Consider the following 12416-nt stretch of genomic DNA (forward strand, 5'->3'; position numbering starts at 1 on the left):
ATATGCATGACATGTACATGCATACATGTGGTGGTTGTAGAAGATGCCTATGTGTGTGCACTGTGTATGCAGCCACATGTGATTGTTGATACTCATGTCGGCTTGAAGCCTTTGCACACTGTATCTGCGGTCACCGCTTTCAACATCAAGCCTCAATTTCTAGAGCCGGTTCGTGGCAGGATCGGCTCCACAGAGCCTTTTATAATTGAGACTCGGTCTTTTAAAATCGGAACCAACAAAAGCGGGTACCCGGTTCCACAGAAGAGTGGAACCGCCCGTCCGAGTTTCAATTTGGAACCGGGTAGAACCGGGTAACCGAAGGAGCCGCCCAAGCTTAGTCAGCAGTTTTGGGATATCATAACAAAGCAAACCTTAATTTAACCACGACTTTTGTCCCGAGTTGAGATTTTTATCTTACTAACTTCTTTTTTAAAGGATCTGTATTTGTTTTTGTAATGACTCTAAAAGATTAATGGCAATAAAAACTTCCAACAAAAAGTATAGATTATAGATAGTATAATGCATTTGGAGAAAATAAGTTCACTTCAAAGTACTGTAAGTTTGGTAAAATATATCACCATTTATCCCCAAATAACGTGGAACAAATTGTCTACATGATGACTTTGTAAATAATATGTGAATAATATTGATATTTATTCCTCCAGTCTATCCTTACTTCTCATAACTGTAAATGGTTTCAACTTCCTCAAATTCTACCCAGAGTTTCCCTTGCCCTCGTTAGAGCATAACTTAAGCTACAAAAAGGACTGATTGTGCAAACTGTGAATCCTTTTAAAATGTGACACAATGTACAATGTATGTTCCTGAGATTGTGTTTCCAGTCAAAATGGCATTTAAAGGCACTGGACACTAATTGTTAAGTAACTCAAAATAATTGTTAGAGTTCAAAATTTCTTGGTAACAAGCATTGGAGAGCTGTTGATAGTATTAACATTTTGAGATTCTCGCTCTGAAGTAACATAGTTTTTGAAAAAAAATAAAAAATTCTCGCTAAAATATTTGAATCGAATTCGTGATCTGAGCAGCTGAGATCTCGAATTCAAGCATCTGAAAGCGCACAACTTGTGCGACAATGGTGCTTTCCTCCATTATTCTCTCGCAACTTCGATGACCAATTGAATTCAAATTTTCACAGGTTTGTTATTTTATTTATATGTTGAGATACCCCAAATGAGAAGACTGGTCTTTGACAATTACCAATATATCCAGTGCCTTTAAGAATGAAAAACACGTGCATGTATGTGTACTACAGGGCAATATAAACTGTGCACTCTAGAGCTACTTGCTGTTGTAGACAAAGATCAGACAAACAACCATTTATATAGATCAATGGCCAGATTATCAGTTTATTGGAGTATGGCTGCTGATAATGAACTTGGACTTAAATCAAAAACAATTTGAAGTACATCTAGCATAAACAAACATGTAGTACAGTGAATAGGTAAATATATGTAGCTGTACTTACATGTAGTCAGATTTCTGCATTTTGCAATACTTTTACATAGGCGAGCAAATTGAGGTGAATTTTTATTTATTTATTTATTTTGTTTTTTTCGGGGGGAGGGGGCACGGAATGTTAAAAACACCAAAAAGCGAGCACTGAAATATTTTAAATAAGACTTTATAAGATAAGTTTTCTTTATAAACTCAATAACAATATGACAATGATTTCAATAAGAACTTCAAACTGTTTTTATACGTCAACACTTTGTGTTGTGTAAACTTTGCTTCAGTGTTTTTCATGCATGTTGACAAATGATACAGGAGCTTATACATTTATGTCCAGAATGGATACCATTTAGCTGATTTAGTTGTGGATTAAACTAAATTAGTGCCTGCAAAATTGCGCTATTATTACGCACAATGTGCTCATGTCACTCCATTACCATAAACCAGCAATTTTACTTTATACATAAAGTAAAATTGCTGGTTCATGGTGAAGGAGTGAAATAAAAATAGAAAACAAAAGAAAACCAATACATTTTCCCTCAAATAAACTTGTATTTTACATAATTTTAGACCAAATAAAACCACTTTATATTTTGTTAATACATACATTGCTCTTGCTTAATCATTTTAACTACGTACGTTAGGTCACTCAGTTACATTGTTTGTAACTGACTCATGGTTACAGAGTGATACCTCATTTTGTACACAGATCTGCACCTTTCTGCAGTTCAACATGGTTATTTACAATGAATGTGTAGTGTACAACTCTGTGTAAATGCATTTTTTATAGAAAAACTGAATCCCCTGAACATTCCTTTCACAAGTACATGTAGTGGTTGGGAAAATATATCATTAGGTCAAGCAAACAATAGACCAATCAGAGCAAGAGGTTGTTATTTTCAGTGAATTATTTCAATTCTGATGTGAATGTTGCCTGATGGTAGAAGGGGAGGAGGTAAGTCACTGAAATTGCATAACAACATTAAAAGGATTGATATTCTAGAGACCAATAATCAATTATTCTTGTGTCACCTAGAGAGGTGAGATCACAGACTCATCAGTTGTAGTTGTACATTAAACAGTTGTATACACAAACTTAATGTGTGTGTACACAGTACATGTACATTCACATGTTCATGATATACACATAACTGCATGGATGTATATGTGGTAAATTGATCTACAGTGTCCTTCTAGAAAAATCTGAAATCTTATACTCCACATTTCAATTTTGTTTTTCTTATTAGTTTGTTTGTTTGAATCAATTACTATCACTATAACAAGCCATCTTGTTTTTTGACTGAATATGTAATGCCGTTTTAGTTTTGTTTGATTACACTTTACACTGGCATCCAAATATACAAATAGATCAATTAAGATACAAATAATAAAAATCTGTAGTCTGTAGAATCTGTAGTGAGAATGATTTAGAAAAGTAAAACACAATGTGGCCCAATATCATAATTTAACTTTGTTTGCTTTCACCAAGGTACACCCTTCATACCAATTTATTTAAATTTCATGTTTAACATGTTATAATATCACTTCTTCATGACACATTGTTTTGGGGTTTTGAAATATTCATTAGTGGATTCTAGGCTGGACATATAGTCACTCAGTTACTACCAAACACAACATTTCTTTTGGACACACTAGGATCGGTCGACCCCCTGTTGCTGCATTGCCCATGTTCGAGTTGGACTAAAACGGCATTTTGATATAACACACTACATGTACCAAAACAAATTCAGAACCACCAATTGAACTTTGGGGGAAATTTGGTGAAAACCATTCCAGAACCAAACTGGTTGAAATATACAATTCAATTTCTTTCTGAAAAGCATCAACAATATCTTTTTGCTTTCTTGTTAGTACATTTTTTACTTCCCTGGCCAAAAGATAATTTTTATTATTTAGTATTGATCAAAGTACTATTTGAACAAATTATTCTCATGATGATATTACTATTCTCAATAATGAAGTATAAGTTGAATCAAATAATCAGGATATCACAATCTATAAACTGTATCATTAAATTTGGGTTGCAAAATATTTGTCTTCTGAGTAAGTTTTTTGCTGCATTGAACTCTTCATGCCATGAATGACATTGCATTTTATTACAAAAATTGCTGTCTTTACTTGATGTAGTATTTTTGTCATTTTCAAACCCATGCGGTGAAAGTTCAATAACGTTTATTTTGTGTTATTTGTCACATGTTTTCAGAGCTGATGTGAATGAAATAATATTTTGTCAGAAGATAATGATTTTTGTTTTATCCAAATGTTTATCTCAGCTCAAATGTTATTGTTGTCAAGCATAATGTTTGTTGATGTCTTTACTCATGCTGATAGATTTGAACTGATTTGTCTGTAGCCACAACCAGATCACCAGCAGGTGTGAATGTGATACCATGGGGTTTAGCACAATCTTTGATGATACATCCAATGTACTTGCCATCAGGACTGTAATGTTGGATATCACCTGATGATAGGACTAGTACTCTCCATACAACAACATAGATGCTACCATCCTTATCACAACACACACCCTGAGGCAACCCAGACTGATTGATATCTACTGAGAATACCATTTCACCAGTGTAGGTTACTGATACTAACTTCCTGCTATTCCAGTTGGTGTAGATGAGTCTGTGTTTGTAGGTAGTCAAGTATCCATCAATCCCTGGAGCAGGCAGTGTTCTGATGAGGGATCCATCTGGTTTGTGTAGAGAGATCTCTGCCTTGTCATAATAACCCACTGCTATTAGATTGTTGTCACCCACTGCAATACATGATGGTTTACTGCCTGGATTGAACTGATGGAGGAGCTGATAATTCCTGTTGAAGATCTTGACTGCTCCACTTTCTAGAACAAAGAGCTCATCATTCTTATTCACAGCCACTCTGCTTGTTCTGGTAAGACCTTGGATTGACAGTTCTTGTGGGACAACATAGGATTGAGGGTTGCTCACTGCTGGTATTGTAATCAAGCTGGTATTAATCCAGTTTGCCACAACAATATCACTATTAGAGTATGCAGCAACATCCCTTGCACGATTAACCCTCACCATGTTTTGATTCATGTTCTTGTATCTATTAATTTCTGTTTTCAATGTCCATTTATATTTCAGCACCAGTCTCCCTAGTGATTTCTTGTCTTCTTTAAAGTCCATATAAGTCAACCCATCTGGTACTTTTGTTGATTTCTTCTGTCTGTATTCTTTGAGGTCTTGTAAGAGTTGTTCTATGTGATGAACAATCTTGATCCGTTGATCCATGAGTTGATTTACCTCATCATGCTTGAGCTCTGCTTTGTTCTTCTCTTTGCTGTTTGTAGCTCGTGCAGTTTCCATTGTCTTGACTCTGTCTTTATAAATCTGTTCTGCCTTTTGTATCAGTTTCTGCTTCTCCTCTCTGATCCTGGCAGCCACCTTGGCAATCTCCTCATCAGCCTTCTTGCTGATTTTCTCTTTGGTAGCAGCAAACATAGAGTCTAATGTCTTACGGGACGTATCTATTTCTTGAATAGCATTGTTGTAGGACGTGATACTCTGTCTTACTTCTGCTAGAAGTTCCGTGGCATGTTGTTTGCATTTGTCTGAAGCTTCATTAATTTCAATCAGAGGATGGGTTTGATGGTCTTTTGAAATGCAAGTTGTGCAAACCAACTTTTTGCAACTGTTACAAAACATAATAAGATCTTTGTCAGTATGCTTGCTACATTTGGTTACAAGTTCTTTTCCAGGAAGTTGTTTTAGTTGAGTTTCCTGTTTTTCAAAAGCTTCTATCAAGGAAAGGGTTTTAAAGTCTGCTTTCAGACCCTCAATGCCATTTTGTTTTAACAGAGTTTCCTGTCTACACACTGGACATGAAAGCCTTGTAGTACTTGGACTATTCTGTCTGAGTTGTTGAAGGCATTTATAACAAAATGAATGAGAACACTCCAGTAGTTTGGGTTGCTCGAAGCGTCCACGGCAAATTGGACATTCAAGATGATCCTGACTTATCTCTGCTAGCATTGACTGAGCTGTTATATTGGATGCCATTATGATTGGAAGTAATTGCTGAAACGTGAAACTGTGAATTAAAAGAGAAAAAAAAAACTAAGTAAGTTCAATGTATAATACTATCAGTGGAAGACATGATCTTACCTGCCTTAAGTAGTTAGTCAACACTTTATACAATCACTGACTACAAAATGAGACATGCTTGTCAGAAATAACTTTCTACTTTGTTTATTTACTTCTCATAAGTTTAACAAAGGTCAGACATTTTTATTGTCGTTTTTGTAATTTTACAAAGAGGCTATTCAAGCATATTTGTTTACTTGTACATGCCTTACTGCGTAGAGACCTTTTGCCTACAGGTGACCTCAATCCTCCGTTATCATTCTATCCTATGTCACTCTATTCCTAATGGTTTGGACTTGGATAAGATTGGGGTGTCATGCTAGTGGGGCTGATAGGGATTCAGGGGGAATGGTGTCTTTGATGATCCAAAAAAAGAAAGTGGCGCAGAGATTTTGTCATGAATTAGAATAAAAAGTAATTTTTGAAGTTCAAACTAGCTGCCATTGATTGTTGTTATACATTTCCTGTTTAAAAAGACAAATATGTGTTTGTTTTTTTGACAGTAAAATCTCTCATGACACGCTCTGTGTGCCACATTCCATCAAAGGCACAATTCCATCACCATTCTGCCGTACTTAGCCTGAACCAGTGTTGCGTGATAATTTATTGTAATTTTGGACAACAACGCCTTAGTCTTTCTGAATCCGTTACACACACTAACACGAATCATTGTTATTTAATGTATGATATATTGAAGACAGTGTTGGTTTCTACACTAGCTTTAATTAAATTTAAAATCTGAGTATTAAAATCTGAGTATTAAACTCCGAGTAGAAAAATCAATTACACTAGCTGAATTAACTACTGTTTTTAAAAGCGTAGTGTGTAAAAACTCTGTTTCTGTGCTAGACAGACACGCAAAAATGGTAACTTGCAAACTGAAAGTTGATTTCAAGTTCAATATTCAGGATACAATACACCCACATAGACATACAACAATGGCGCATGTATAATGTAGGCCTACCATGTACCAGTTGGATATTTAGTACACGGTTCGGTTATTTTTTTGTATGCTGCACCTAGCTGTTGGTTGTTTCTTTGTATGCTGTACCTAGCTGTTGGTTGTTTCTTTGTACGAGTCAACCAGCCTAAAGTACTCATTTTGTGACTCTAGGAGGTAATCAAAGTTTGAAGTGAAGTGAAAGTTGAAGTTTTAAAGTTTATATTTTTGAGTTCAACATTACAACAGACATGTACATTGCACAGTCAAACTAAAAGACTGAACCTAACGCTTGTTTCACTTTCTCCTAAGTAATGAGTTGAATGAGAAACTTTGAAAGTTCTTCAGTCGTTTCCACGAGCGATGGACTTTCCTTTTTATGATGATGTATCAACTTGGAACTTTGGCCACTTACAGGCAGATTGATAAGAAAGAATGAGTCTCAGAAGTATGACACTGGTGCCTGTTGAATGAGCTAAAACAGCTTTTGCATAAAATCTTCTTGTATAAAATATTGCCCCTGACACTGACAGGCAGATTCATTTAAAATAATAAAACTCATCATGAAAGCATTGAGTGTCCATAAGTTCTCTTTCAACTGATGTATCAACATGAAACTTGTATCAAATCTTGCCACTGACATAGTATAATATAACTCATCATGACAGCAATAAAGTTCTCTTTGAAATGATGTATGGACATGAAACTCGATCAAATTGTGCCACTGACTGGCAAATGTGTATGAAAGAGTAAAACTCTTAAATTAAGACAATGGTTCTGGTTGAATGAGCTAAAGCAATAGAACAAGTGCAACTTGCATACATTTATGATTATCTTACTACCAAGACGGGGAAATTATAGTTCATGTAGTGTTAATTATTTTCTGGCTGAGTACATTTCTAAGATTTGTGACTCTACCTGTACAAACAAACTGCAATCACCTGATGTATGCAATGTATTAGGTGTATGAATTTAATCATATGTTCCTTGTCTATGTGTTTCTCTACTTAGTCTACCCATGGAGGTAGAATTAGAACAATTCAACCTCCATGGTCTACCCTACTGTACAAGACTGTAGGGATTCATACAGACATCATCATTGGTACTGTTCAGTATCACTTTGAATGCTGCCCTCATACGGCAAATATATTGACACCATAACTTTGCTGTGCTGATTTTGGTGCCCTGCGGCCTATACACATATCAGCTTATAATGCCACAGATTCGGCTTTCTGCAATTCATGTGTCTACTAAAACAAACTCATTATCCTTAAACAAAATCTGACAAAATCAACTCTGATAATAATAAGCTGAAAATAAGAGTAAACTGTTGGGTAATGTACTAATCCTCTTTTGAGGTAGTGTTGGCTTTGAAAAGCCCTTTAGTTTGGTCTTGACTTTTCAAACAGTTCACTCTGCTAGTCTAGAGCAAAGAACATCACTTTAACTCGAACCCTGATTCTGACTAATCTTATAATCAACTTACTTGAATTATGACAGAAGAAGATGGCTAGAAACACAGCATCCAATCTGTTAGATGAGTAGGATATTCAAGCAATGATCCGTTGGACTATTACACAGTGACACTCCCTACCTGGTACTAGTATAAGTCTGACTGTGAACATTGCAAAATGTGGAAATACCAAATTCTATATTTAAGTCTTTGTGTTGTGTGAATGAAGTGTAGTATGCATGGATAACTTTGAGTCAGCTTTTCAGATTCAAACTAGGCAGGGTATTCTTATGATAAATACCAATATTGTACTGTTGTGTTCAGGTCACTAAGGTCTTACATGTATATACGCTGTTTCTATGGTTTTTGAAATGAGTGGGTGTATGGGGCTTGGGTTTGTTATTGTAGGATCACCTCATTGGCTGTACATTGCGCATTGTGTGTAGGTTCTGTCCCAACTTAAGAGTCATCCCAACTATAGTTGGGACTAGTCCAACTTGTGTTATGATGGGTGCATTGTGCCTGTTTCTTTCACACAAGCAGGCAAACCCAGTTATACTCAAGTTGGGACTGGTCCCAACTATAGTTGGGTTGATTCTAGAGTTGGGACGGGACCAACTTGTGTTATGGCGGGTGCATTGTGCGCAGTTTCTTCACACAATCAGGCAAACCCAGTTAAACTCAAGTTGGGACTAGTCCCAACTATAGTTTGGTTGATTCTAGAGTTGGAATGCAACCCCCATGTACTTGGTTTGTACTACTAGTACTACTGCATTGTGCGCCTGGAGCATCAAATCAATGTTGGCTGTTGGTTATTAGACCTTGTACCAAATGCAAAACTAAGTCTAATTTCACAAAATGGGGTGATATTTTGAAACTTTTATGCATATCTAGACAAAATTATTAGACAGACAAGGAAGATGTTTGGGACACAACAAGTTTGAATCATATTGAAATACTGAGGCAGTTGAGATGGGCTAGTCCATTTTCCTTATTCTTGAGTAAAAAATTACCCGCAAGGCCAAAAGGCTCACTCAGTTACAATGAGCAAGTTGTAATCATATTGAAATACTGAGGCAGTTGAGATCCATTTCCTTATTCTTAAGTAGAATATCTTTCTTTTTTTTTGACCACCTCATTGATGTGTGATAAGCACTGTATACTCACTACTTTCAGAGTCATGTGGGGAGAAAAATGAACCTCGGACAGAAGATGGTTCTCAATTAGTTCTCATGAATGAGATTCTGAACATGGTGTAAGGATCATCATTGGTTGGAATCCCACTGGATTTTACTTTCACCTCATCTTACTCTTTCTCATCTTTGTTCTTTACAGAAGGAGAACTCAAGTCTAGTGCAGTGTCTTGAGGATGAGGAGTGTGGGAGTCTAAAGCTGAAGCAGATGATGTCACTGCTGGAGCATGAACTAGACCTAAGAAATCAGATATGAGATGAGAGGAACCATGTGGTATGTCTTAATTAGAGTCAAGAAATAGGAGTGCAGACAAATCCACTGCAAAATGACATTTTGCTCATTCTAGAGTAGATCTTAACTGCTAGGCTAATGAGCTCACCCAGTGACAAGGAGCAAGTTTGAATCATATTGAAATACTGAGGCAGTTGGGATGGTAGTCCACCTTCCTAATTCTAGAGTAGATCTTAACTGCTAGACCGATGAGCTCACCCAGTGACAAGGAGCAAGTTTGAATCATATTGAAATACTGTTGGGATAGTAGTCCACCTTCCTCATTCTAAAGTAGATCTTAGCTGCTAGGCCTATGAGCTCACCCAGTGACAAGGAACAAGTTTGAACCATATTGAAAAACTGAGGCTGTTGGGATGGTAGTCCACCTTCCTCATTCTAGAGTACATCTTAACTGCTAGGCCAATGAGCTCACCCAGTGACAAGGAGCAAGTTTGAATCTCATTGAAATACTGAGGCAGTTGGAATGTTAGTCCACCTTCCTCATTCTAGAGTAGATCTTAGCTACTAGGCCTGAGCTCACCCAGTGACAAGGAACAAGTTTGAATGATATTTGTTAACTTTGGATAATGATAATTATTTTTGTAATGAAAAGGGGACATTTGGTTTTATCTTTGTGATGCTTACACTGTGGAGTTTGCTTTGTTCTACATATATTTAAGAAAAATCATTTTCTTGAACATTGTAAAAGTTACTGTGTTGACATTTGAAAGTCCTTGTAGTTTTTCAATGCTGTACATTAAGTGGACCTCTTTTGTTCCTCATTGTTCAAGCTTGTATCACAAGCTGTCTCTGTCTTGGTTTTTATTCTTGTTTTCAAACATTATTGCACAAACTTATCATTCTAGTCTACTTGTCTAACCTCAATCCCAAACTTCTTGACCCCAACAGTTAAAGTTTGGTCGTCAGGGAACCAATCAGGCTGTGGACTGTGGTGCCTGGGATACTCATTGGTTGCAACTCCGGCCAGAAGTCCAACGAGATTATTGCTGCAGTTTGGGTGAGAGGAGAGCACCAGGGTTTGAGTCTCTAATTGGAATCTGGATGAAGCTGTTCATGCATCAACCAATAACTGAGTTTGTGCTGCTGGAATTGGATTAGCAATGAAGGCGTACCATGGACCCCAAAGTACTCCATAGCCATTGCTGTAGCTGAGAAGGCAACTGTAGTGGTCTTGCAGCAGGCATTGCTGCAGTTGCTGGTGTTGCTGGCATTGCTGCTCAGAATGCCAATAAAACAACACAAGATGAGGATACTAAAGATGACAACCATGAAGCCTACATGGTAGGGATTTACCTTTTTACACTCATGTGTGTTAGCACTGTATACTCAGTACTTTCCCGAGTTCTTTGGAAAAAAAATCACAGGCATATTACTCGGGTGGGATTGGAACCGACAACCTGTGTAATTCTAGAGCAGTGTCTTTTACCAACTAGACCATTGAGATAGCCTGGTAGCTAATATGCTGAGTAAAAAGCCTGTGATTTTTTTTTCATAGAACCCACTGAACATACAGTGCTGCTAACACACATCGGTTCATTAGGGTAAGCAAAATAAATATTAATCAATATTCTTTATCCTCGATGCAAATTTCCATCTATGGTACAATATAATATTAAAGACACCAAATAAACCAAAAACTAATGATGCACCATCCCTTTATGATATGTTTCTTGACTACCAGAGGAGTGAAATGTACTCTTCCAATAACCAATGATTCTACAACCCCTTTAAGATATGTTTCTTAATAACTAGAGGATTGGAATGAATGTACTCTTTCAAAAACCAAAGGTGAAAAACCCCTTTAAGATATGTTTCTTGAAAACTAGTATAGAGGATTGGATGAATGTACTCTGACAATAACCAAATGTTTCATGAAATCTAGAAGACTTGACTACCACACCCCCCCCCCCCCCATTAAAAACCTTGTACATAGTTAGTCTTAGATGTATGCTAATATTTATGTATTTACATTATCAATGAACAATTGGAGGGTGTAAAGTAATGAAGTGTTGATTTGTTTACACACTAGGTACCAATTGTTTGTGTAGCTCTTGTTCTAAAAAGGGCTTTTTTTAGTCCGAGTGTTTTCCGACTTTTATCTCTGGCTTGTTCCGAATCTAAAGAATATAGATCTTGACCCACTTTCATAAAGACGTGAACAGTTGCCAAGCACAAAAAAGCTTGCTTAACAGAAAGTGGTTACCAGCCAAAATTCCATAAAGTTTCGTTGCTGTAACTGGTGCCCAACTCGTGTTTTAAGCAGTATTTTCAGCTTGAAGGCAGTGGACACTATTGGTAATTACTCAAAATAATTATCATAAAACCTTTCTGGATTACGAGTAATGGGGAGAGTATAAAAGTAGTTGATAGTATAAAATATTGTGAGAAACAGCTCCCTCTGAAGTGGCATAGTTCTCGAGAAAGAAGTAATTTTCCACGAATTTGATTTCGAGACCTCAGTTTTAGATTTTGAGGTCTCGAAATCAAGCATCTGAAAGCACACAACTTCGTGTGACCCTGGCGCAACAAGGGTGTTTTTTTTTCTTTTTGTCGCAACTCCGACAACTGATTGAGCTCAAATTTCCACAGGTTTGTTATTTTATGCATATTATGTTGAGATACAACAAGTGTGAAGACTGGTCTTTGACAATTACCAATAGTGTACAGTGTCTTTAAACAGCTTTATAAATTGAAAGGTTTTTTTTGTCAGGGCGGTGGTTTAGGAATGGTTCTTGATTGTACAGTGCTTACCAATAAGTTTCATATTAGACAATAAAGGACTCAACACTGGTGTTCATCACTGGTGTTAATGTTACCTTCAAGGCCCAACTTCATGGAGCTGTTGAGCAGAAAACACTGCTCAACAAATTTCTTTTCTATAAGCATAAATTGAGTGGGGCAGCAGTCTAATGTAATTTTGGCTGGTTACCTGTTTCTG

The 12416-nt window shown here is 36.7% G+C and overlaps 1 protein-coding gene across 1 annotated transcript; it reads right to left on the reverse strand.

The window, feature by feature from the left end:
* Positions 1-1355: 1355 nt before the first annotated feature.
* Positions 1356-8139, reverse strand: LOC139949431 (uncharacterized). Its single transcript, XM_071947759.1, has 2 exons — positions 8027-8139; positions 1356-5547 (listed from the first exon to the last, which is right to left on the reverse strand). The coding sequence occupies exon 2, from the start codon at positions 5514-5516 to the stop codon at positions 3807-3809; it is 1710 nt and encodes a 569-aa protein (XP_071803860.1). The 5' UTR covers positions 5517-5547; positions 8027-8139; the 3' UTR covers positions 1356-3806.
* Between the last annotated feature and the right edge of the window lie 4277 nt (positions 8140-12416).

This window comes from Asterias amurensis, chromosome 17 (assembly GCF_032118995.1).
Source record: "Asterias amurensis chromosome 17, ASM3211899v1".
NCBI lineage: Eukaryota > Metazoa > Echinodermata > Asteroidea > Forcipulatida > Asteriidae > Asterias > Asterias amurensis.